This window comes from Bactrocera neohumeralis, chromosome 5, assembly GCF_024586455.1.
Source record: "Bactrocera neohumeralis isolate Rockhampton chromosome 5, APGP_CSIRO_Bneo_wtdbg2-racon-allhic-juicebox.fasta_v2, whole genome shotgun sequence".
NCBI classification, from domain to species: domain Eukaryota; kingdom Metazoa; phylum Arthropoda; class Insecta; order Diptera; family Tephritidae; genus Bactrocera; species Bactrocera neohumeralis.
This window is the reverse complement of record NC_065922.1, coordinates 13956435-13980564: the sequence shown is the minus strand read 5'-3', so window position 1 is coordinate 13980564 and position 24130 is coordinate 13956435. Positions and strand designations below refer to the sequence as shown.

General features: G+C 32.4%; 5 protein-coding genes across 8 annotated transcripts in view; 1 reads left to right on the top strand and 4 right to left on the bottom strand.

The window, feature by feature from the left end:
* Positions 1–5717, top strand: LOC126758830 (odorant receptor 13a). Its single transcript, XM_050473225.1, has 6 exons — positions 1–741; positions 823–1296; positions 1372–1471; positions 1661–1768; positions 5147–5362; positions 5452–5717. The coding sequence occupies exons 1-6, from the start codon at positions 380–382 to the stop codon at positions 5515–5517; spliced, it is 1326 nt and encodes a 441-aa protein (XP_050329182.1). The 5' UTR covers positions 1–379; the 3' UTR covers positions 5518–5717.
* Positions 5697–7300, bottom strand: LOC126758831 (UPF0415 protein C7orf25 homolog). The gene is made up of 6 exons (XM_050473226.1): positions 7102–7300; positions 6804–6993; positions 6605–6741; positions 6261–6543; positions 5934–6205; positions 5697–5870 (listed from the first exon to the last, which is right to left on the bottom strand). Exons 1-6 carry the CDS (start codon positions 7258–7260, stop codon positions 5790–5792), a joined length of 1122 nt encoding a protein of 373 aa, XP_050329183.1. The 5' UTR covers positions 7261–7300; the 3' UTR covers positions 5697–5789.
* Positions 7301–7645: 345 nt separating this feature from the next.
* Positions 7646–10301, bottom strand: LOC126758827 (probable arginine--tRNA ligase, cytoplasmic). The gene is made up of 5 exons (XM_050473216.1): positions 10140–10301; positions 9936–10076; positions 9492–9874; positions 9107–9436; positions 7646–8912 (listed from the first exon to the last, which is right to left on the bottom strand). Exons 1-5 carry the CDS (start codon positions 10179–10181, stop codon positions 7760–7762), a joined length of 2049 nt encoding a protein of 682 aa, XP_050329173.1. The 5' UTR covers positions 10182–10301; the 3' UTR covers positions 7646–7759.
* A 201-nt stretch (positions 10302–10502) lies between these two features.
* On the bottom strand, positions 10503–11438 carry LOC126758834 (uncharacterized). The gene is made up of 2 exons (XM_050473231.1): positions 11221–11438; positions 10503–11147 (listed from the first exon to the last, which is right to left on the bottom strand). The coding sequence occupies exons 1-2, from the start codon at positions 11255–11257 to the stop codon at positions 10717–10719; spliced, it is 468 nt and encodes a 155-aa protein (XP_050329188.1). The 5' UTR covers positions 11258–11438; the 3' UTR covers positions 10503–10716.
* A 404-nt stretch (positions 11439–11842) lies between these two features.
* Positions 11843–24130, bottom strand: part of LOC126758824 (nuclear factor of activated T-cells 5) — a 95023-nt gene continuing 82735 nt past the window's right edge. For all 4 annotated transcript variants that reach the window (XM_050473211.1, XM_050473208.1, XM_050473209.1 and 1 more), the window contains 3 exons: positions 17320–19087; positions 16997–17241; positions 11843–15856 (listed from right to left, as the gene is read on the bottom strand). In XM_050473211.1, coding sequence (XP_050329168.1) covers positions 15852–15856; positions 16997–17241; positions 17320–19087 — 2018 coding nt within the window. In that variant the 3' untranslated portion in view covers positions 11843–15851. The remainder of the gene's footprint in view (positions 15857–16996; positions 17242–17319; positions 19088–24130) is intronic.

Below are 24130 nucleotides of genomic sequence, written 5' to 3'. Positions count from 1 at the left end.
AATTATTAACTTCTCCACGCCCATAAGGTTCAATCAGTATTTATTTACTGTGCGTACTGAACAAATTATTGACAGTTTAAAAATTCAGCTAACATTTAAATTGCACATCACCCGAATGAATGGCCACACAAAATCGAATAATTAAAAATGCCGTTTGTGCGGCCGTCTCACATGATTGACAGTTAAAAGAGAAATGCTGAGTCCTTTACACGCCCACAGCAATTTAATTGCCGAAAAGGCAGCCGCCCCATCCCTATAAATACCAGGAAATGCCGATTGATTGCCAGTTTTTAGTGTTTATTTGCCCGTTAGACGTCATAAAAAAAGGATCTCTGAAAAAAATTTAAGAGTCCTTAACAAAAATTCAATATTCTTTAAGATGTTATTCAATCCGAAACCGTCGAAGGATCCAAAAACCTTCAGATTTCCCTTACAATGCATCTGGCTAAAACTGAACGGATCGTGGCCGCTGAAACCCAAAGTGACTGGTGAGTTTGAGAAATACTTTCGCTGGCTGTACAGCACTTGGGCCTGGTATGTGGTGGCCATGGTTGGCATAACCATCGGTTTTCAGAGTGCATTTCTGCTCAAATCCTTCGGCAATATAATGGTCACCACGGAGAATGGTTGCACCACATTTATGGGTGTGTTGAACTTTGTACGCTTGCTGCATTTGCGACTGCATCAACGGGACTTTCAACAATTGTTAGCACAGTTCGTTAAGGACATCTGGATTACGAGGTACATATGTGAGGAGTGCAAAATCAAATTAAGGAGTTAAGTGTAAGAAATTATTATTTTTAATGCACTTTTTCAACACAGCTCCTCCCATCCTACCGTTGAGCGCGCTTGTGCCCGCAATATGCGTGTCTTTCAAGTGATCTCGGTGCTCCAGTCCAGCCTCATTACCATGTACTGCATTTTGCCCTTGGTGGAACTTTACATGCTAACGGTTAATATGGAACCCGATGCCTTGGATACCGTACCGAAGCCATTTCCTTACAAAATGTTATTCCCTTACGACGCAAATCATGGCTGGCGTTATGCGCTCACCTATTTATTCACCGCTTGGGCCGGTGTTTGTGTGGTGACAACACTCTTTGCTGAGGATTCGCTATTTGGCTTTTTCGTATCCTACACTTGTGGCCAGTTTCGCATTCTACACACGCAAATTGATAATATTATACCCGATTCGTATGCAGCGACGCGAGCTGGGCGTGGCACAGAGGCGGTCTTCCAACGGGAATGCATTCGGCGTCTGGATAGAATTGCCAACAAGCATTGCGTATTATTTAAGTGAGCAAAGGCAGGCGGAAAACTGGAAAAGTAGATTGAACGTTTTATTTTTTTTTTGTTGTATACCATTTTCAGTTTTGTCAGTCGCATGGAAGAGTTCTTCAGTCCAATTTTATTGGTGAATTTCTTGATTTCATCGGTTCTAATTTGCATGGTGGGCTTTCAATTGGTGACGGTGAGTACAGCACTGATTGGAGTAAATACATTTTTAAAATGAAATAAAATTAAATTTTATATAAAAAAAATATTTAAAAAAAATATTATTTAATTTTTATTTAAAATTTAATATATCTGAGATTTTCCTTTGGCTTTCATCTATCAAATTTATATATTCTTATAATTATTTAATATAATTTTTTTTCAGGGTCAAAACATGTTCATTGGTGATTATGTAAAGTTTTTGGTTTACATTCTCTCATCGCTCTCTCAATTATTTGTGCTTTGCTGGAATGGTGACAATATAATTCAAAACGTTTGTATAGAACACATATGTATGTAAATACAATATTTCGCACTAAAAGTTCTCCCAAGATTTTTATTAAAATATGTACATATATATGTACATATATACATATACATATGTATGTATATGTAAATATAATTATTTAAATTAATATTTTTGTGTTAAAGAGTTTAGCTTTTTAGAAATTTGTTAAAGTTGGCAACGCCTTCAAAATTTTTACCGAATCATATGTAAGTCTAAGAAAATTTTTAAGGCATATGTATGTGCAGTGAAATATTTTTCAAAATATTTTTGTACATTATTAGCAGATGGCAACCATACAAAATAGTATTGTTTAAATATTTTATTTGATACCTACATATATTATATTTTTTTAAAATTCCAAAAAAATTTTCTCTTTCAAAAATACTAACTTTTGACAAATTTGATAAGGTTGGCAACTCTATCAAAATGTTTACCGAAACACAAATCTAAGAAAATGTTAACGTATGTGTAGTACAATATTTTTCAAAATATTTTTTCATAAAAAAAAATTTGTTTATTATTAGTAGTTGCCAACCCTACAAAATAGTATATTTACAATAAAAATTGTTTAAAAATCTTTCATTTGATACCTACATATATCGGGTGATTTTTTAAGAGCTTGATAACTTTTTTTAAAAAAAAAACGCATAAAATTTGCAAAATCTCATCGGTTCTTTATTTGAAACGTTAGATTGGTTCATGACATTTACTTTTTGAAGATAATTTCATTTAAATGTTTTTCGAGCATTCGGCAATAGCCCGAATTTCTTCGGAAATGTTGTCTTCCAAAGCTTTTGCTGGCTTGTTCAGATTTAGATTGACGTAGCCCCACAAAAAATATTCTAAAGGCGTTAAATCGCATAACTTACGGGTATTTTTGAGAAATTGTTCTCCGAAAAAAAAAATTTGTGTGGCATGTAAAATCTTGTTGAAACCACATGTGAACCAAGTTCAGTTCTTCCATCTTTGGCAACAAAAAGTTTGTTAGCGATCGCCATTCACCGTAACGTTGCGTCCAACAGCATCTTTGAAAAAATACGGTCCAATGATTCCACCAGCGTACAAACCACACCAAACAGTTCATTTTTCGGGATGCATGGGCAGTTGGCCACCAAAATGCGATTTAACGCCTTTGTATTTTTTGTGGGGCTACGTCAATATTTTTCAAAATATTTTTTCAAATTCCAGCTTTGGAAGACAACATTTTTATTAAATGCTAAAAAGTTGCCCAAAATTGTTTCCGAATGGACAACCCTATCAAATAATAAATTATTTACAATAAAAATGTCATGAACCAATTGTTTAAAAAAAGAACTTTCATTTGAAATATATATTCACCCGATATTTTTTTTAGAAATTTTCAAAAAATGTTCTATTTCAAAGAAACTAACTTTTGTCAAATTGGATAAGGTTGGCAACTACATAAAAAAATTTACAGAAACATAAGTCTAAGAAAATTTTTTAAAGCGTATGTGTAGGGCATATATTTCTAAATATTTTTTCCAAAAAAGTATATACATACATACATATACATATGTATTTTTGTATATTAGCAGTTGGCAACCCTGCAAAATAGTATATTTAAAATATAAATTGTTTAAATATCTGTCATTTGGTACCTACATTATATTTTTTTTTTGATTTTCAAAATAATGCAATTTTAAGTTTTTCTATTGAAATTTGAATTAATTTTTTTTTGGTAAGGGTGGCAACCCCATTAATTTTTTTGCAACAACTCAAATCTCTGTAATTATTTTAAGTACATACATATGTAATAAATATTTTTTCGCAAATTCTTTTTAATGTTTAACAGATGGCAACATCACTAAATAGTATTTTTATAAACAAGATTGGCTAACTATAAATGCTGTTTGTTTCATACCAACGTGTATTATAATTTTTTTAAAATCTCAATTAATTTGCAATTTTTTAATTGACATTTTATTTTCTAAAACATATTTGGTGTTAATGAGGGTGGCAACTCCATTTACATTTTTGCATAAAGTCAAGCCTTCGAAAACTTTTAAAGAGTGTGCCGATTAATTTTTTTTAAATTTTTTTTTAAGAATTTTTTTAATACATTTTTAGCAGATGGCAACCCCATAAGAGTATTTTTTTTTTGATAAATTTTAGTTAAAACCCTTTCATTTGATATACATACATATGTATATGTATACATATACATATATTATAATTTTAATTTTTAATTAGCAATTTGTCTACTGGAATTGCTCTCTCCAGCTTCAAAATCTTCCAATTTTTAAATTGTTATTGTCTTTCTTGTTTATATTTTCTTTGTTCAAATTTTTATATTGCTTTTGTCTTTCTTATTTATGTATTATATTTCTTTTAAAATTTTCATTGACTAACTATAAGCCTATGTTCTATATAAAATTTACGTGGCAACCCTTATTTTAATTTTAATTGCATATCCTTTTAAAAATATTCAATATTTTTAACACCAGTATTTTTATATAAATATGTATATGTTCTATAAAAAAATTAGATGGCAACCCTTTATTTAATTATTTTAACAATTTTTAAGGCAAAAATTCAAATTTGCGAAAAAACGAATTTTGACAGTATTTCAAGATTTACATATTTTTATGTGGCTACCTTGTTTAGAATTTATTTTATTTTTATTACCTTTGAAACATATTTTTTACAAAAAAAATTGTCATGTTTTTATTTTAACTTTAAACTAACACTTTTTTTAATTTTAAAAGATTTTTTTTTTAATTTAAAGTTTATTTAATATGCAGTGAATATTATTTTAGAAAATTACAAATTTTTTAAATTTTTTCAATGCCTGATTAAAAATTATAAAAATATTTTATATTTTAACCATTTTTTTTTATTTTAACAAAGCTGTTTTAAAAAAATTATATTCTATATTTCGTTAAAGAAAACAAAATTGTTAAAGGTTAAAGAAATTAAAATTTGTTCCTTCTAACAATGCCCACCCCTAATCCAGCAGCACAATAAATTTAACGCAGATTGTCAATTCACAAATTCCACTAGGCGCGCAGAATCGCGCAGAAAGTTACTGCAACATATGTTTCTGGCAACATTGTTTCGCAACATATGCTGCTGGCAACATTGCCACGCAACATTGATGTTGCTGTCAACATTGCCACGCAACATTGATGTTGCTGTCAACATTATCCCGCAACATGTATGTTGCTGGCAACATCTAATTATGTACATGTTGCAGAGCAGAATAAGTAGAGAACGATGAACGATTTTCGTAAATAAACACAAAAATGACAATTTTTAATCAAATTTACGATTTATTAGCGTTCATAATTTTAAATAAATATATATTTATAACAATTATACTAATTTCTATTCGAATCACTGCAGTCGCTTGAGATGGCCAACCATTTGTATGCCTGCAACTGGGAGAGTAGTGTCAAAGTAGCTGCCGATGAAGAAAAAAAGGAATCCTTTCCAATAGTTTCTTATTCCACCAGCGCCGCCTTTCGCAAAAACTTGCAATTCATGATTATGCGCAGTCAACGACAGACATGCATAACGGCGATGAAGTTCTCAATATTATCGTTGAACAGCTTCTCCGGCGTACGTATACATATTAGTTATAATACATTAAAAACAATATGTTTAACTAAATTGTACATTATATAACTACATATCATTTATGATTTCAGTTAATCAGTTCGTCGATGAGCTATTTCGCACTTTTGCAAAGTTTCTATGAGAACGAAGAAAACTAGCAGTGGCAGTGGCTTCGTCTGCAGCAAGCATATGCGCTTTGGAACACTTTTGTTGTACAACTTGGCTGTGCGTTGTATGTATGCTTACACCTACATAACATATTGAAATTCACTTTATACAATTTTTTGTCACATTATTTTAACAATAATACATTAGCTAAATTTACGCAATAAAAATGGTTTAGAAATATGCAATGAAATATTTTTTCGTGTTTTCGTTAACTATATCCGAGCATTAATCAACAACCAAGTTATATTGCCGAAATAGGGAATCATTGTATGGGTGTGGCAGATGACTCCTTAGCTTCTGTTAAAGCTCTAGCTTGGTGTGTAAATACTGGCACATTGATGCCCTGAGAAACAAAAACAATTTGTTAACTGTATAGGAGAAAACAAATATTTTTTGTGAAACACACCTGCATTTTCGCTGAGCGTACGAATGCTTTATTTGAGGTCACAGTCACCGCTTTCATTTGCATGCCGAAGGCGAAAATCTTCAAGCTCCTCTGATTTATTTTGCCGCTAAATTTAATCACAGCTAATTCATCAGGCACCGCAGTCACATCGGGCAAAATTTCCACAATTTGCATTAACTCCGCCGCACGCTTGTGCTCTTGCGGACCCGCCAACAAAGAGATAATCTCTTCGAATGATTTGTACGCTGTTTCACAACATATGAGACGCTTACCTTAAAATGAACAAAAAATCAATTAAAATTCAAATTATTATAGCTTCTATTCTACCTTTAAATAGATTATCCAAGACAGGTTTTAATGGTGTCTGCCGCTCCTTTTCTGCCTGCTCGGTAAGTATGCCCTCACGGAATTGCCAATTACAGCTGCCATTGCACACGTTGCTTATATACGCCAATAATGTAGTTATATCTATATTTAATGTGCTCACACTAGAAATATCCGCACTCTCATTTATTTCCGAGGGTTCCGCAATTGATGCAATTTCAACGCCGATTTCTTGCAGTTCTACAAGTAGCGTGTTATCAATGGTTTGGCTGAAATAGAAAACCACCTAAGCGATGTGTTTGATCAACGGCATATAAAAGGAAAAGTATAAAATCATGTACACATACTTTTGGTGGCTTGAACATGCATAAGTGTTGGGCGCTGGCATCTACAAATTCCTCTGCTTGGTCCAGTATGCTACGCGCTCCATAACTGGCCTCACCTTTTGCTGCATCAGCCAAAGATTTGGAATTACGTGCAATAGCTATACGGATTTATCGAATAACTCAAAAATACATTTGGATTATATTTATACTTTCGACGCACCTTTAATCCACTTCAAACCATTCTCACAAACAATATCTACACGTAGTGGATTACTGCGCGCTTCCACTGGAAATCCACAATCGAGATGTACTACATCCTGCTGTAACTTCAATATTTGCACAAGGAAGTCGTAGTGTGTAAGGTTGCTACACTGAACATGATTTATCTTTAGCTTTTCGTTTTTAATAACCTGCAAACGTTTAAAAGCTCAATAGTATATTTGCGTATTTGCTAAACATTTTTGTGATCTTCAATTCAGATTATTTTACTGCAAACCATGAATGATCCATATGTTTACCTTCTGCAGAAACTTCACTTCTTGACTGATTTTTCGTTGAATTTTATCAACACCATTTATTTGTCTGTATTCCTCTAATTGTGAGATCAACTCATAACCAAGCTCTATTTTCTCGTTGGCACGGTCAACAAGATCCTCGAAAGGTATTTCCTTATCCATATTGGAGTTAATTGATGCAAGTTTTAACTGGTGAAAAAATAAATACAATTTAAACAGCTGATGCGGTCACAACAACGTCAACATTGACAACTGAAGCAGAGAACGTAAATTATATACGGTCTATGGCTGAAGGAAAGCGACACTGTTGCCAAGCATACAATGAAAACTCGAAATAAATTAATATACAAAATATAATTTTAATAAAAAAAGAAAACATTAAAAAGTACGCGAAATTATATAATATACCTTAAATTAAGTAATTTAGTTGAAGTTCAAACTTTAATTTTGAGGTTAGATTAGGTTTCGCACATTGATTTTACTGAAAATCGTTAACTTATAATAAAAACAATTGCTGGAATTGTTCAAAACATTAAAACAGGGACTATTCAGTATTGATTTAATTTTTTTTTATTCATTTCGATTTTATCAAACGCTATGCTTTGTAAAAAATGTATACAGTAGTAGAACATTACGCACATTAAAGTGAGTAATTAACATTTTAAATCTTGGAAACTGGCTTTAAGCCCAAAATATAGAAGCATTGCTTCAGTACCGCAGCGGTAGCCTCGCATAGCAAAATGCGGCCTCGATTGACCTTGACAATTTCGCCACTCTTATTTTTCTCAATGCAGTAGCAATTGTCGTAGAATTCGGAGAACACAGTACAAATTTCATAACAGAATTCACAAAGCGTGTGCAACAGTAGGTCTTTTGAAATCTTGACCAGCACATCGGGGAACTTTAATAGTGTCTTCGCCAATTTCCATTCCTTTTCATGTGCCAAATCAATAGCTGTGCCACTATCCAGTATTTTAGCAAGGTCGGAAAAGTCCTCGCCACAGTTACGTGAAATTGAGCATATGCGGGTAAATGCATATAGTAGATATACGGCCGTGTTGCCGCGATCCTCCAACATCTTGTCGAAGGAGAACACATATTCATTTGTACGATTGTGACTTAAATCGGCATACTTGATACAACCATAGGCTACAGATTCTTGTGCTGCTTTTAGTTCTTCTGGTGTAAGCACCTTATCACGCTCTTTTTCCAATAATTTATCTAGCGCACGTTTTAAACCTTCGTCCAAGAGATCAGACAGTTTCACTGTCTCACCGGAACGGGTCTTGAATTTTTTACCATCCTCTCCTAGCACTACGCCAAAGTTCACATGGTCAGCACGATGAATTTTCGGATTAAATATACCCGCGCGTTCAGCAGCACGATAAATATTTTGTAAATGTGTGCTCTGGCCAGAGTCTACAACATATATCAACCATTCAGCTTTTTGTTCTTCCAAACGATAACGAATTGCAGCCATATCCGATGTGTCATAGGTGAAACCACCATCAGACTTGACAATCGTTAAAGGTATGCCCGATGAGCTTTCGTCAGCCCACATAATTTTGCGACCATCGTCTTCCTCAAGTAGATTTTTCGATGCCAAATACTTGACAACTTCTACCATACGTGACTGATAGAAAGACTCGCCGATTGGTTTGAGTGTTACATCTAGGCGATCGTAAATTTTTTGGAACTCTTGACGTGAGACATCGCAAATTTGATTCCAGGCTTTTGTGGAATTTGCGTCACCACCTTGCAAAAGTACGACACAATTGTAGGCACGCTTCTTGAATGCTTCATCTTCGTCAAATCTGAAAAATGTAAACAAATGAAAATATAATAACTTATAATTAACATTAGTTAATTAACGGAAAGGGATTTGATTAAAAACAGGAACTACAAGAATTTTATAAATTGTTCGCCTACTCAAATAATAAAATTAAAAATACTTTGATTACCAAATAAAAATATAATATGTTTGTTATTATTGCTTTATTGATCTCACCTCTTTTTCGATTCCTTATAGAAGGCTTGTAAGTCACCAATAGGTGGACTTTCGTTTAAGAAATTGGGAAAGCGATCTTCCAAGTGCGCAATAAGCATACCAAATTGTGTACCCCAGTCCCCCAGATGATTGACACGCAGAACATCGTGTCCCAGAAACTCGAGCAAACGACATATGGACTCACCAATAATTGTTGAACGCAAATGACCAACGTGCATTTGTTTTGCTATATTCGGTGAAGAAAAGTCAACGAGTATGCGTTGCTTCCGGCAAACCGGTGGGTTAACGCCTTTACGCAAAAGTGTATCAATAGCGCGCACTGCATAATCTCTGAAAAATATAATTTTTTAAATTTTTGACAGTTAAAATATAGTGCCTTGAGTACTTTTGGAGGAATACGTTGATGAAACCTGCACCAGCGACCTCGGTTTTAGCTACGAGTGGCGATTGTACAACATTCTTAACAATTTCATTAGCTATATCCCTAGGTGATTTATTTACGCCAGCAGCTTTTAATGTCTTCGCAAGTGACATTGCACTGTTGCATTGATAGTCACCAAACTTAGCAGCATTGGCATTCACCGGTGATATGATTGCTTGGGTACCGGCAAGCTCTGGGAATGCCAAAGCAATAGCATTTGTAAATAAATCCACAAGATGTTCAGTTATTGAAATCATTTCGTTTACTGCAACTGGTAATTCGGCAGGTTGATATTTTGTAGTCACTTCAGCAGCCACACCTAAGGTATTTTTTTCTGCCGCAATAGCCTGAATTATTGAGCAATATAATTTAGTAATGACACACTGTTATTATATGATGAAATATAACCTTATTCAAAATCGCTAACCGGTGCTTGAGTTTTGTGTTCTCGGTTTGCAACTTTACGTACTCTTCATCCTCTTCAAATTCAAGTCCCTCGCCACGTTTTGTTTTTTCTATTTCTGTGCGCAAATGGGCTGTTAGACGCTCCTACATAGGTAGGTGAAAAGTTAAGTCTCCAGAATTTTATTCAATTTAATGTTCAACACAAACCATTTCGCTGAGCGCAGCTGTTTCATTTTCTATCGAAGACATTTTGTGTCCTTGTTAATTCAAATATTATTAACTCCTTCAATAATATTAAACACAAATTACTGGCACACGAAAAACTTTACTCAAATAGCCACATGGAGCAAAAACAAAATTGTCAATGGCATGAAATAACTCAAACCGCTATTTAAACAGCTGGTAATTCTCTCTCTCTCTTTGCTTCTCAACAGCTGTACTCATTCACAATTGCATATCAAGCTTTGAATTTGCGAAGCAAATAGCGTACCGAATCACGTTCATATTGTATTTTTCGGTACGCTTATCGGCAGTTAAAAAAGTTGGCAAACATCAATTTTACACAATTAGTTCATTTGTTAGCATTATGTTTATTAAAAATTACCGTAAAGTTCTACAAATTTCGAGCTACATAGATACAATTCCAATGAATTTTGTTTCAATTGAGATGTCTTATTTAAAATTTCATAAATATTTAAGATACATACAATATTTTATTAATTTTTATTGAAGTCAGCACTTTTGCCACCTCCGCTCATTTAAATAGCGATTATTTCCATTAGCATTAAGGATTTCGGATTGCACTTAACCCTCTCGTTCGAAAAGCTGTCAACAAAGCCTCGTGGTATATTCTGTCAAGCATATTATCACGATCATATTCCGGATTTCTGGACACTAATCGTCGTCTTTGAGCAAGAGGTGGGGAAATATTAGCGTTATTATCTGTATGACCATCATTTTCAACGTTCCTAATGCTATTACTACTGCTGGCGCTGGAGATAGGTCTGTGATCATTATTTCCCATTACATCCGGGAGCCGCAGTCCATGCTGCCGTATTGCAGCATCAATTCCAGGTAACTCAGAATGTGCCCGATTCGGCAGTGTCAATAGGTGTGTTCGACCAGCTTCTATCCGTCTATTAATGAAATTATCACATTCACACTCGAATATGGCATTTCGTTGCCATAAACGTAATTCTTCCGTATTCATTTGAACTGTAAATAAATACACATACATATGTATATGAAGTTTATTGAGTGGCCGTGTCTACTAGATATTGATATTTACAATTTGTTTCAGGTAGAGGTGCAAACAAAAAATCCATAATTTCCCTTAAAAGTAGCTTTTATATTTCATACATATATATAGTGCTATAACTTTACACACATAATCTAAGTACGTAATTTTATATTTTAAAGGAATTTTAACAAATTAACTTCTGTATCTACTGCTGCTTTTTGTTTTTCTTTTCTGCTTCACTCACTTGACATTTATTATTGACAATTTCCTTAGAGATGTGAAACGAATTATTTGCTATCATCGATTTACGACTTGAATATGCATTTTTAAATATATATGTAAATCTTTCTAGAAATTAAATTTTAAATTAATAAATCTATCTATATTTTTTATAAATTTATTTATAAAAAATTACTAAGGATAAAATAATTCTATAGCAATAAAACCACTCTGTCTATCATAGCAGAGAAAAGGGACCCAAATAAAAAAATAATATGTGGTCTAGTTTATGATGGAATCAGTAGCAATTGTTTATTTAAAATATATTTTAATAAGAAATTGGAACTTCAATAATTCAATGTGTTAATTGACTTTTTCATCAAAATTGATTGTAATTGCTGTATTTACTTAAAAATATCTAGATACCACTAGAAGAATTAAAAGACAAATATTTTCATCACTTATTTATTTATCTGAAACCATCAATTTATGTATACAATAAACAATTATGCAATCATCTCCTTAACACAACTTACTACTTATCTCAGTGTATAATATGTATAAAGAAATACAAAAACACTACAAGCCAACGCTTGATGTCCAGTAAGGTCTGTGTGGCGCTTCAGATGGCCTTAATATTAAATTAAGTTGATACAAATTTTATCTTTTTATCCTCAAGCTGCAAATAGGCGTTGAGACACTAGTCATATAGTGGGTAAAAACACCAAAAAATGTACATGTGTTCGTGTGTTTTTTCATAAAGTTTATTATTTCTTTATTTGTTTGTGTATATTTGAACTTTATTTTTTTTATTATATTAAAACATTCGCTGTATACATTGCAATTGTGAAATGTACTCGTTTGTAGTGTGTATGTATACGACAAAATAACGACTTTTGAACAAAGTTAAAGTTAGATAGCTTAAGATATAGAATATGTACAATCTCTTGTAATTAGGGAAAACGCAGTTAACTTCCATGCTTCACAACTAACAATTAATATACACATGCATATGTACATATGTATATTACGGTGTGAGTTATTTCCCCCAGTTTATTGTTTTTTTTTTTTTGCAAACGCCTCCTGAAGTTGAAGATTTTCCATAAAAATAGGGTTAATATGTTAACAAGCTCTTTATTTTCAATTTAAAACGTGTCTGAATCATCTTTCTTTTCCTAAGTATATGACATGGGATTTTTTGATATCTTATAATCAATACATATTCTAATTCAAAGTTTTTCGTTCTACAAAACAGTCTCATTTTTTTTTGCATAAAAATATTGGTTTAAAAGTTTTACACAGTTAAAGTTATACATCGAACTTCATGAATATTCACACAAGTGATTTGTACATTCGGTGTTGCTCATACGACATGGTGTACTATATCAATACTGTGCACCTGGTGGCTAACTTTAACTGTGTATAACTTTAAAAGGATGGTTTTCATGCAAAAATCAATTAGACCTTATTTATGGAGCTGGAAAATATAAAAATATGTGGAAAAACGTAAATTGAAAAAAAGCGCTTGTTAACATTGTACCCTAATTTTTAACGCAAAATCAGAAATTTCAGGGAGTGTTAAAAAAATTACTTTAGAAATAACGGACACCCTAATAATGTATATACGTGCATATATGTACATATACATATTTGTATGTAAGTTCCATATAATAATTATAAGTCAGCGTTGTTTATTCGTCTTTGTATTTTACTTTTCCTCTTCAATCATCTTAATTTAATGCATAATGAACATACAGGATTAAAGGCTATGTTTAATTTTTTGTTTTTGTAAACAAAAAATGGAAGAATTCTGTTGGTAGAACATATTACGTATGTATTTATTATTAATTTTAAACTAAATTTAGTGATGATTCATGTTAAAAAAATTAAGAAAAAAATTTAATTGAAAAAATTAAATTAAATTAGAAAAAGTTAATAACAAAATAAAATAAATAAATGCCATTAAAATATAAGTAATGTATTAAATGTTGCTTGAAATGTGAGTGGCAAAGTATTCTTCAAAAGGAAATCTAATTGTATGTTTCTGTTAAGTTTTGCTAAATTACTGTTGTTCAAATTTTAATTAACATTTATTAGAAATTATTTATTTAACAGTTACGTTTACAATAAACTACACAATTTTTACTCCAAATTTAATTTAGATAAGTTTGCGTTTTTAAACACAGATACATACACATATTCAGCACTGTATCACAATTAATAACCACATTAACAACTACGCATAATTTGCATTTCCATACAGTTGAATTTAATGTTTTTTTTTTTAATTTTAGACAAAAAAAAAATAATAGCAATGCTTGCCATTTCGTAAACTTAAAGAAATAGGAAAGTAACAAAAATTAGTATTCATATTTTTATGGAGATTTTTGAATTTTTTCGTTTCAAATACAGTAATTTGTTGTTTTACGCACAAACATGCCTATAACAAAAATAAATGTATGAGTAACTCTAACTCTCCTAATTCACGACAAATTTACAAAAACAAAATGTGTTATAACATAGAAACTGCTCAAAATACAATTTTGAAAATCTCCATGAGTGCCTTCCATATTATACTGTAATCTGTTTTTGCGAAACGCTTTAATCACTCAAAAACGCACATTAAAAAGTCCACTTATAATTTAAATGTAATCTTATATGTAATGCCTAAGCTATCAGTGTAACGCAAAAATAATTTTAATTAAAAAATAATCATATTAACGAACTATCAAAAAGTCTTTTTGCAATATTCTCTCAACTTTGTATAAATATTTTTTTTAAGTTTTTATGCTTAAAAATTTTGCACCAATTTGTTTTGCTTTAGTGAACGTTTTTTTTGTTTTTAGTAAGTTTTATATATTTTAGTTTTAATTTTTTATTTTTTGTTTTTAATTATTTGTTTTTTATTTTTAACTTTTTATTTTTAATTAATATTTTTTAGTTTTATTTTAAATTTTATAATTTTTAATTTTACTTTAATATTTTTTGTATATTAATTGTAAGTGCACATAAAACGCAGGTCACTGTAAACATTTAATCCATTCAATAATTTAAGTGCGCACACTAGCCAAACAGCATACAAATTAGTTATTCTACAAAACAGTTACTTATATATAGTAAACATGTATGCATTACTATTTTACTTCGAGCCCAATTGATTTAATGTTATATATAATTTATTTTGTATAACTAAAAGTTTCAACACACTCCTTTGCAACATTTTTAACCAACAATTTAGTGCAATTCAATAATTTAACGTTCACTTTTCCACTTATTGACCATATTTGTAATGCAAATTCGTTTGCTTGCAAATTATTGTGTATATTTATAAGACTTATTCAATTGTTATTTATATAAATATTATTTCTGGTGATTTTTTGTAATTTTTTTTTGTATATGTTTGTGTATATAATTATTGTAATAAATGTATTAATCAGATACATAGTATAGACTTATACAAAAATACGTATTAGATACTATATTTCAAAGCTTGACATTAAAAACTCTATATTATAAGGTTTTATGTATAGTTTTAGTCTCGTGTATATTTTTTGTTGCAATACCGACGAGAGTAGTACAATTCAAATCATCAAGTTTGTTATTTTAAGTTTAACAATAATAATAACAGTAAGTGTTAGCTCAAATCTTCACTTGACCTATGGCAGTAATAAGTAATCTATTAATTATGCTGAGATAATTTTACTTATGTGTTTTTGTATTTATATATTTTTTTGTATGCAGTTTTGTGCTTTAAGCACCAGAGACTTGTTTTAGATTTTGTAACAAATCGCAAATATTTCAGAATCAGAAATTAGTAGAAATTCTCAAAAATGTATGTAAATTTTTTAGAAAAAATTAATTACGTCACAATTATACAACTAGAAACGCATGTGTCTAAAATATTTCATACAATTTCACATTACTTTTTCAATTCAGTTATCGTTACGCAAACATGATTATATAACAATTGCAATCGCAATGTAGTTAAGGAAAATCTTTAGTTCTCCGCTAATAACGTTTGACATCAAAACAACTTTTTTTTTTTGCTCCATTCAACATTTAAACACGACGAAAAGCTTAAATTTAAGCTCTACATGGTTTCGCTGCCAACATAACAATGTAATGTTAACATTGACACAACATTTATTTGTGTGTATGTGTTTGTGTGTATGCATGTTGTATAAATTACTTTTATGATTTCTAATGTTGTCAATTTATAGTTTAAGTTTGTTGTTGTTTTTGCAGCTGCCATAGCTGCCTCATAGCTCCACCCATCCACACCACATTTCTCGTGTGTCACAATTGACAAACTGTCAATGCTTCCGGGCAACTAGTAAACTGACGCTATAGCCATGAACCATTCTCTGCCTCCAATCAATGCCTCTGAATGCTATCAGCGGTGCACAAAAGTTGTACGCCACTCGTTCCTTCACTTGCCGAAATCAATTAACGCCATGTTTTTAGACTGCAAGTAAAATAGAAACAGAAAGATTTATGAGAAATTTATATATTTTAAAATAAATAGAAGTTCTAAGTTTATAATTGACAAATCAGTTTTTGCCTTTTGCACAGCCGGGTACTCGGTTATTTCGTATTTTTTATTTTCTATTGTTGAAAATTGCTCAGCTGATTGCAATTTTATCAAAGCACATAGGCAAATTTGCGGACTGGATTGGAATTTGCAGTGTGGACAACAACTCGTAGATTTGCATTCCAGTTTTAACTCGATTACGAATTAATGTAGTAAAGCAAGTCGCTATTAAAATAAAACTACATTTTTTTCTTGAAGGGAAAAATAAGTTAGAGATCCGTATATTACTAAACATTTTTTTTACAACTTTGGCTAAACTTATATTGGAATATGGCTCAGTTGTATGGAACCCTAGTTACCAAATCCATTCTGACAAGTTAAAGTCGGTAAAAACAAATTTTTACTTCTCGCCTTAGGGCATTTCCGATGGGATTCAAGATTAAGTCTACCTTTATACATCAGTCTTTTAAAACGTGCGAGATAAGTTCGAAAAAATTTAAAACAAGAACAAAATGTCAACTTCAATTGCACCAAAGCTGTAATACCGAAATAAAAAATATTCCCATATAAAAATTTGATTTTGATCGGTCAGTTTGTATGGCGGCTATATGCTATAGTATTCCGATCTCAACAATATCTTCTAAGATTATAGAATTTTCATTGAAAACTATCTGTGCAAAGTTTCGTAAAGATATCTTGTCAAGTAAAAGTGTTTTCCTTACAAGGATTGGATTTTGATCGGTCCGATCTGAAATATTTTTCAAAGAGTTGTACAGTTACGTTAGAAATATTTCGTTAAGATATCTTTGATCGATCAATTTGTTCGACAGCTATAGGCTATAGTAGACCGATATCGGCGGTTGCGACAATGAACAGCTTCTTGGAGAGAAAGAGCTTGTGCAAGTTTCAAACTGATATCTCAAAAAATTGAGGGAATCCTCTCGTAATGCTGATAATTTATAATTATACGTTACGGGATCTTCATAGTGTTTTTCTGGGTTTAACAAATCTCGTGGCAAACATAATACAGGGCGTTCAGGGTCTGCAAAAACAATCAAATAAAAATCCACTTACTTTGATCAAAAGTGCTTGGATTGATGTAGCTAAGCAAATCTTGATCCGACATGGTGGTCAACTCTTGCGGAAGAGGCACGGGTCCAACGGCAGCACCGGGCAGAATACCGGCAGCTGGAGCGGTAGTTTGTTGCGTAACAACAGCGCCATTTGTGGTCACTGCAGCTGCGGCTACGGACTTTTGCATTGAGTTTTCGGTGGCCAAAGCGACAATGAGAGATTCCTGCGGGGCAGCTGTGGGCGGACTGCAAGGGAATCGAATATTATTGATTGATCACAAGTAATGCAGGTGGATGTAGAGTAGTGAAATGAAAAATACTCACATGGCCAATGAGAATTGCGACTGAACTTCGCTGACAGCGGCTGCTGCCACTGCGGCCGATGGTGGCGCGTCGGGATGATTTAAAAGCAAGTTCACCAAAGGGCTGGTGCTGGCAGTGGTAGCAGCAGCGGCACCATTGATTAATGCTTGCGTCGGCTGATGTTGTTGTTGCTGTTGCTGTTGCTGTGCCGCTTGTTGGTGATGATGATGATGGCGTTGCTGTTGTAATTGTTGCTGCTGTATTTGCTGTTGTTGTTGCTGTATTTGCTGTTGTTGCTGCTGTATTTGCTGATGTTGTTGCTGTATGTGCTGTTGTTGTTGCTGTTGGATTTGCTGATGTTGCTGTTGTATATGCTGTTGTTGTTGCTGTTTCTCTTGGGTAGATATCAGATCGGCAGCGGCTTTAATAATCAAATTACTAACGGCAGTCGAAGTGGCCACCGTAACATCGGCCGGTTGATCAACAGTCTGCTCAACACTGGCCACATCATCCACCACCGCACCCGGTGCACTGGTCGGACTCATTATGATATTGCTAAGCGCAAGCGCCGCAACGGCAGCATGTTGTTGTGTTGGTTGCGGTTGCATGGCGATATCATTCAAAATCGAATTGGCCATGGTGACTTGGTGTGGCGCCATAATATTCGGCACCACAGCCGTGGCAGCACCGTTAGCTGAACAAAGTATCGTGGACGGCGATACAGCGGGATTCATGATCATTTCCGTGGAAATGCCGCCGGTAGGATCCGCGACGGCTGTGGCATTTGGCGTGCCTTGTACATTGACGGACGCCTCGACCACAACATTCGGCGACACAGCTGCGTTCGGGCTGCCACCCATAGCTGTAGGCAAGAGTTGTTGCATCGGCATGGCATTTAGTACAGCCGCAGGTTCTGAATTCAATATTATATCCTGTGTAATGGGTGAATTATGGCCATTCAACGAGTTATTTGGTGAGACAGAGAGTGTGGCTGTGAGACCAGTGTGTGGCGAAGAACCACTCGAACTGTTAGAATTCGAGGAAGAGTTGCTCGATATGGACAAACTACGTTCGAGTATGGCTGGTGGTTGCTGTTGCTGCATAATGTCACCGAATGGATGATCAATAACCGCACTGACAGCGCTATTAACGCCACCGACGCCGCTAAATAGAGTTTCCTCTACAACAGCCGCCACAGTGGGATCATCTGCCACCGCTGTGGATTTGGTTAAATCCGTAATGAATTTGTCTACAGCGACAATTTGTTGTTGTTGTGCCACAGCTTTAGCGATTTTAGTCTTGACGGCCAACTCAACGGCCGCCGCTACGGATGGCGGCGCTACGGCAGCTACTGGAAACGCGGACATGCTATTCGAATCGAACATCATCGCGTCCATGCTGTTCTTGTGATCATAATGTGCGTGAAACTGCATGGCCGACGGACTAATGGGTGCGCCGCAATTAGCCATAACCACATCGGGCGCTTGTATGGCCTCGGCCAGTGAGCTTTGCGATGTCTCATCGATCAACTCAGTCTTGAGCGTGTCAGCTACGTTCAGGCGCACCAACTGCTGATCCGTCAACATGGGCGTGGCGGTGGGCAATGAAGGGCGGCGCACACCCATCGGCATTTGCGTGGTAATTGGTGGTGGCATCATGCCGGAATCGATCTCCTGTTTGGTCTCCGTGCCGGCAGGCCAAAGCACTGCGCCAGCGCCACCACCAGCGCCTGCAGTACCACCCAGTGCGGGCGCCAAAGCGTTCGTTGTATCCATAAATGTGTTGGCATCTACAAATATACATAAGATTCCGTTAATAACGCCCAGAGAGGGGGAAGAAGTGGCAGCATGTCATTTGTTATGTAAGAATAATAAAAAATAAATAAAAATTGTATTTCATTGAAAATGGACAAACATATTTAGTTACTCTTTGTTTTTTCGTATTGTAAATTTATATAGATTTATATTATATATATATGATGTATATATACTTTTTAACAGAAACTTATATATGTGCTTAAGGACTAAATTTTATGTGCTACGACTTATAAGTAAGTTTTGTTCAAATCTAATGTTTTTATGACTAATTTTGTTAAATTAAGTTTCCAATTATGCTATTTTGCTTGCAGCAACTATATTCATCAGCCAAATTGCTTGCGTTTGTTTGAGAAAATCTCTCGGGATTTCGTTATATTTTGATTTCACTCTAATAATAATGGTTAAAAAAATATATTCCATATAACGGTTTATATATAATTCAATTTCACTCTAATTAATTGATAAAAAATGTTTTTCATATAACGGTTTTTATATAGTTTTGACTGCATTTGGTTGATGAGCTGGGGAAATTACTTTGAGTGCATCATAAGTACACACATACACACACACATTCACTAGTTTGTTAAATTTGTTTGCAAACAAACACATACCGACACACATGAGCACATAGTGAATACGAGTACAAAAGCAGTAGGTAAAGAGCTACACTAGAGCAGATTAAATTTTATTGATAACGAAATTTTATTAAAAAAAAGTAAAAAAAAAGGAAATATGTGGACGACTACTGAAAAGGGGAAAGTGTTAAGTGCCGTTTGTTTTTTATGATTCGATTACGTAGTGAAAGTGAATACAAATGTTTTGAGGTCGACTTAAAATGTAAAAGTTGCAAAATTCACTTCTTTAAATATTACAAAATAACAAATAAATAAGTTTTCATATTTACCAATAAATATGTTTTTTAATAATATATTATTTATCGTTAATTTTGAAATTTTTTATTTAAAATTTGTTAAAAGCATTTAACTTTTCACTTTCTCTCTGATATATTGACATATTTTCCAACTAATATTTGTTAAAAATATGGCTTAGTAATTTTTCACTTTAAGCTAAGAGCTCCTGATTTGACAAAGTAAGCAGCAACAATTGGATACATTCTAATTCTAAGGCATTTTATAACAAAATGATCCGAATTTTGTATTTTTATTATTAAATTATTATAATAATTTACATGAAAACTTCCAAAAACTCAGGCAAGCTTACATGTCACTGTTATAACAATTTATATGAAAGCTTCTGAAAGCTCAGGCAAGCTTATATGCAACTTGCTATGAGTAAAATTTTTCACTCGATTTTTATCAATAAATGCCAAATTGGATGAATTAAATAGAAAACTTTAATGAAAGCACCTGAAAACTAAGGTATTATATGCAACTTCCAATATAAAATATTTTTCAATAACTTTTAAGCGACTTTACGTATGTATGTACATATGTATATTCCAAAATAAATATTTATGTATATACATATGTAGGTAATAGAAAATTTCAATTTCAAATATTCTAACGATATTTTAAATAAAGCTTTGGTTTGTATTAATTATAATGTAATAATTGTTTAATTCTTTTTTTTAATTAAATGTCAATATATTAATAAAAAATTAAATTTCATAAACTTTTTTTGTTAAGGATATTTTTTTAATTCTCGAAACACTTTCATGTAAAATGGAGTACGGAAGCTTTGATGAAATTATTATATTACAGCTCTATATGAAGAACTAAATTCTATCAAATTTACATTTTCATAGGTACTTAATACTGCCACACACTCACACATACTTACATACATACAAACTTAAAATCTATATGTAACACATGGCATTCATTCAAGCTCTCTCTCTCCCTTCGCCAAAATAACACAACTCAAAATAATCTCCAACCACTTTGAAATCGAATCTCATGTCCAGCATGATCGACAATTTTGGTTACAACTAAATTAAGAAATTACAAATGTTTATTTTTGTTTTTTGGTTTTTTCCAATACTTACAGCTAGGTTGTTTAAATTAAATGAAAAAAATTAAAAAATAACCGCACCGCTTAACTTATGAATAACTATTCTCTAAGTGAGTTCACTTATGCTATGCTTGTTGTGTTTGTGTTCATGTTCAGGTGTAAGTAGTTAGATATTTATATATTATATATATATATGTAGATATATATCGGCAAAACTATGTAATATATAAAGTACGATTATAAGAATTATGGTAAGTGTGGGGGAATAATAAAAAGAGTTGCATTTGAAAGTTTGCTTTGTAGTTGCAATGGGTTGGTTCACGTACGAAAACGTTTGGAGCGCGCTAAGAACCTGTAAAATAGGAATATAAAAGAAAAGAGCCCAATTTGATACTGAGTGAATGGGAGGACGACCAACGTTGATGATCTCGCACTATTGCCACTGCCAACTAGCTATTGTAGAAGCCACTGTTTGAAAAGAAGAAAACTTGATTTTTTGGTTTGTGTTTTTTTTTTTGTTTTTGTTTTGTGCCTAACAAAATGGTTTGTTAATTTGAACGAAAAAGTGTAAAAAAGCAAATAATATAGAAAAAAATACACAACATATGGATGTTACAACTATAAACCACAAAAAGTAAAAAAAGAAGAATAAAAAAAAAAGAAATCAATAATGAAAAGCAAAATTTAAATGTTAATGAAATTATGAATATTTTTGTTTTGGTTTTAGAAAGATTAACGCAGAATCTGTACATTACCGAAATATACATTTATGGTTGAAGCACGTTTATTGGACGGTAGGGAAGTTGTAGCAGAAGATATTCAAGTTGTTGTTGTTGGATAATGACGTCAAACGCTTGGTATTATTTAATTGCTGGAAAATTTTGGTTAGAATTTTGAAGAAAAAATAACGAGCGCGTTGAACCGATTGAATGTAGTGTTTGTTTACATTAGATGCCTTCGACTAGAGCCGAAGTTGAAAGAATGCTCTGCATTAAGACATTTGATGGAGCTGTGCCGAGTTTTGAAATTAATTAAAAAATGTTTATCTATCTGTTTTAATCAAAATCAATAATTACCAATATTAAAAAAAAACTTAGTATAAATTTATTTTATCTTAAATTAGTATTAAGAATATTTGAGCAGAATGAAAAAATTAATTTACTCTAAGACAATAATTACAAAAAATTATGCAGTTACTTTTGCATATCATTATTACCCATATTAGAAACAGAAATTTTTTTTTTTATATTCGTATTTCATATTTAAATTTTCATGAATTTAATATTACTTTTACATATTATTATATTATTACCAATATTAAGAAAAAAAAGTAAAATAAAGAATTCCTTAATATTCGAAATTCATATTTAATTTTTCATGAATTTAATATTCGTTACTTATTTAATTTACTTTATTAATTTCTTAAAATTATTATTCTTAGCCCGGAAATTAAAAAAAAAAACTTTCATACAGAGCACCCTGCTTTGTTGATGAATTGCCATGAATTTTATTGTTATGGAATCAAAATAGAACAAAAAAAAAATTATTAAAATGCATTAATAAATTGCGGTTGTGGGGTGAATTAAAATGTTTTAAGTTAATTTTATTTGCACATCATACAACAAAGTAGATATTTTTACACACAATTTGGTTTCAAACATTTTTATGTTATCTAATTCAATTTTATACAATTATTTTAATTTATTTGACGGCCAAATCTAGATAAAAATTTCTAATTTTTGCACAATGCATCTTAAAAATATTATTTCAAAATATTTGTCTTTTCAAAAACGTCTACAGATTCTATAACAATAATTTTTAATTAATTTAGGCGCGCATAAAAAGCAAATCAAAGTAAATAAAAGCATAAAAAAGGAAAAAAGTTATTAAAAAAGTATCATTAAGAAACTGTAGTAAGTATTATGTAATAGAGTAACAGTAAATATGTATGTAGGTACTGTAGTATGTACTATTTAGGACATGGTGGCTTAAATATATAAAGAGACAAATGCGAATACTAAATTATGTATTTTTAGTAGCTTAAGGAAAAAAAATGAAGTAAAAAATTGTTTGAAATAAGTTTTGTTTGAAATATTGTTTGTTTTGTTCTATAAACCAGTACCCTAATGTACAGTTGGTGAAGCATGTGCAGCAGGTGTGACGAGATGAGGCGAAGCTAGGCGAGGCGAGACGAGACGAAACGAACCCTGGTGTGGTGACGACAGCAGATAACAGCCAGCCGCTACGGTGTGGAGCAGTGAATAACCTGGTGTTGTGACAGCATATAAACTATTTTTTTTCAACTTTCAATACTGCAGCTGGAAAATCGATAAGCATGGTTGCTTGTATGCCTTCATTTTTAGGCTTAATTTGTCTTATTTACTTTTTTTCTTCCATACAACTCGTGTATCTATGCATTTTCTTTGCATACCGGTTAGTCAGCTGTTGCAGTAGAAATGGAAATATAGCCAGTTTAGCAATTTTTTTAACGCAATCACAGCCAAATCGGTCTCCTCAGTGGACATCTACATGTGCGGTGTGTGTGCGCTTGATTCTGATAAACTTTTGTGGCAAATGATTTCGACGACAGCAATTGCAGCATGTATGTTTGGTGTTGCTCTTTCTATAGATCGCTTTAAATGTCATTTAAATTTATTATTTTTTATGTACGTTTTTTTTTTTTTTGTTTAATTTTTAATATACGCGTATATTTCAAGAGATTCAAGTGTTTCGCATTTGTGCATTTGCAAAGTAACGTAGTGTTTTTGGTGGCATCGTTCGACGCGCAACATTTGCAATTGTCAACATTGAAACAGCTTGAAGTTCAAATATGCATTCTCAATATATATAGATATTTATATATTTTTATGTATGTATGTGAATATACTTTCGCTTTTCAATTGATTTGATATCACTCACAAATACCTAAATTGCTAGGAGAAGGGGAAAATAAAGTAAAAATATTTTGTGATTAGTGTTGAACAAAATCCTTTTGGGAGTTAATGACTTAGCTCATTATTGTGATTTGCTGATTTTTTTTTTAA

Excerpts from the sequence above, each read along its gene's own strand:
- LOC126758830 (XM_050473225.1), top strand. The coding sequence starts at position 380 with ATGTTATTCAATCCGAAACCGTCGAAGGATCCAAAAACCTTCAGATTT. Across the intron at positions 742-822 it reads AAGGACATCTGGATTACGAG|CTCCTCCCATCCTACCGTTG; the intron begins GTACATATGTGA and ends TTTTCAACACAG. Across the intron at positions 1,297-1,371 it reads AAGCATTGCGTATTATTTAA|TTTTGTCAGTCGCATGGAAG; the intron begins GTGAGCAAAGGC and ends TACCATTTTCAG.
- LOC126758831 (XM_050473226.1), bottom strand. The coding sequence starts at position 7,260 with ATGGATAAGGAAATACCTTTCGAGGATCTTGTTGACCGTGCCAACGAG. Across the intron at positions 6,742-6,803 it reads TGGTTTGAAGTGGATTAAAG|CTATTGCACGTAATTCCAAA; the intron begins GTGCGTCGAAAG and ends AAATCCGTATAG. Across the intron at positions 6,206-6,260 it reads CTTGGATAATCTATTTAAAG|GTAAGCGTCTCATATGTTGT; the intron begins GTAGAATAGAAG and ends GTTCATTTTAAG.
- LOC126758827 (XM_050473216.1), bottom strand. The coding sequence starts at position 10,181 with ATGTCTTCGATAGAAAATGAAACAGCTGCGCTCAGCGAAATG. Across the intron at positions 9,437-9,491 it reads ATCAACGTATTCCTCCAAAA|AGATTATGCAGTGCGCGCTA; the intron begins GTACTCAAGGCA and ends TATATTTTTCAG. Across the intron at positions 8,913-9,106 it reads TATAAGGAATCGAAAAAGAG|ATTTGACGAAGATGAAGCAT; the intron begins GTGAGATCAATA and ends TACATTTTTCAG.
- LOC126758834 (XM_050473231.1), bottom strand. The coding sequence starts at position 11,257 with ATGGATTTTTTGTTTGCACCTCTACCTGAAACAAATT. Across the intron at positions 11,148-11,220 it reads ACCTCTACCTGAAACAAATT|TTCAAATGAATACGGAAGAA; the intron begins GTAAATATCAAT and ends ATTTATTTACAG.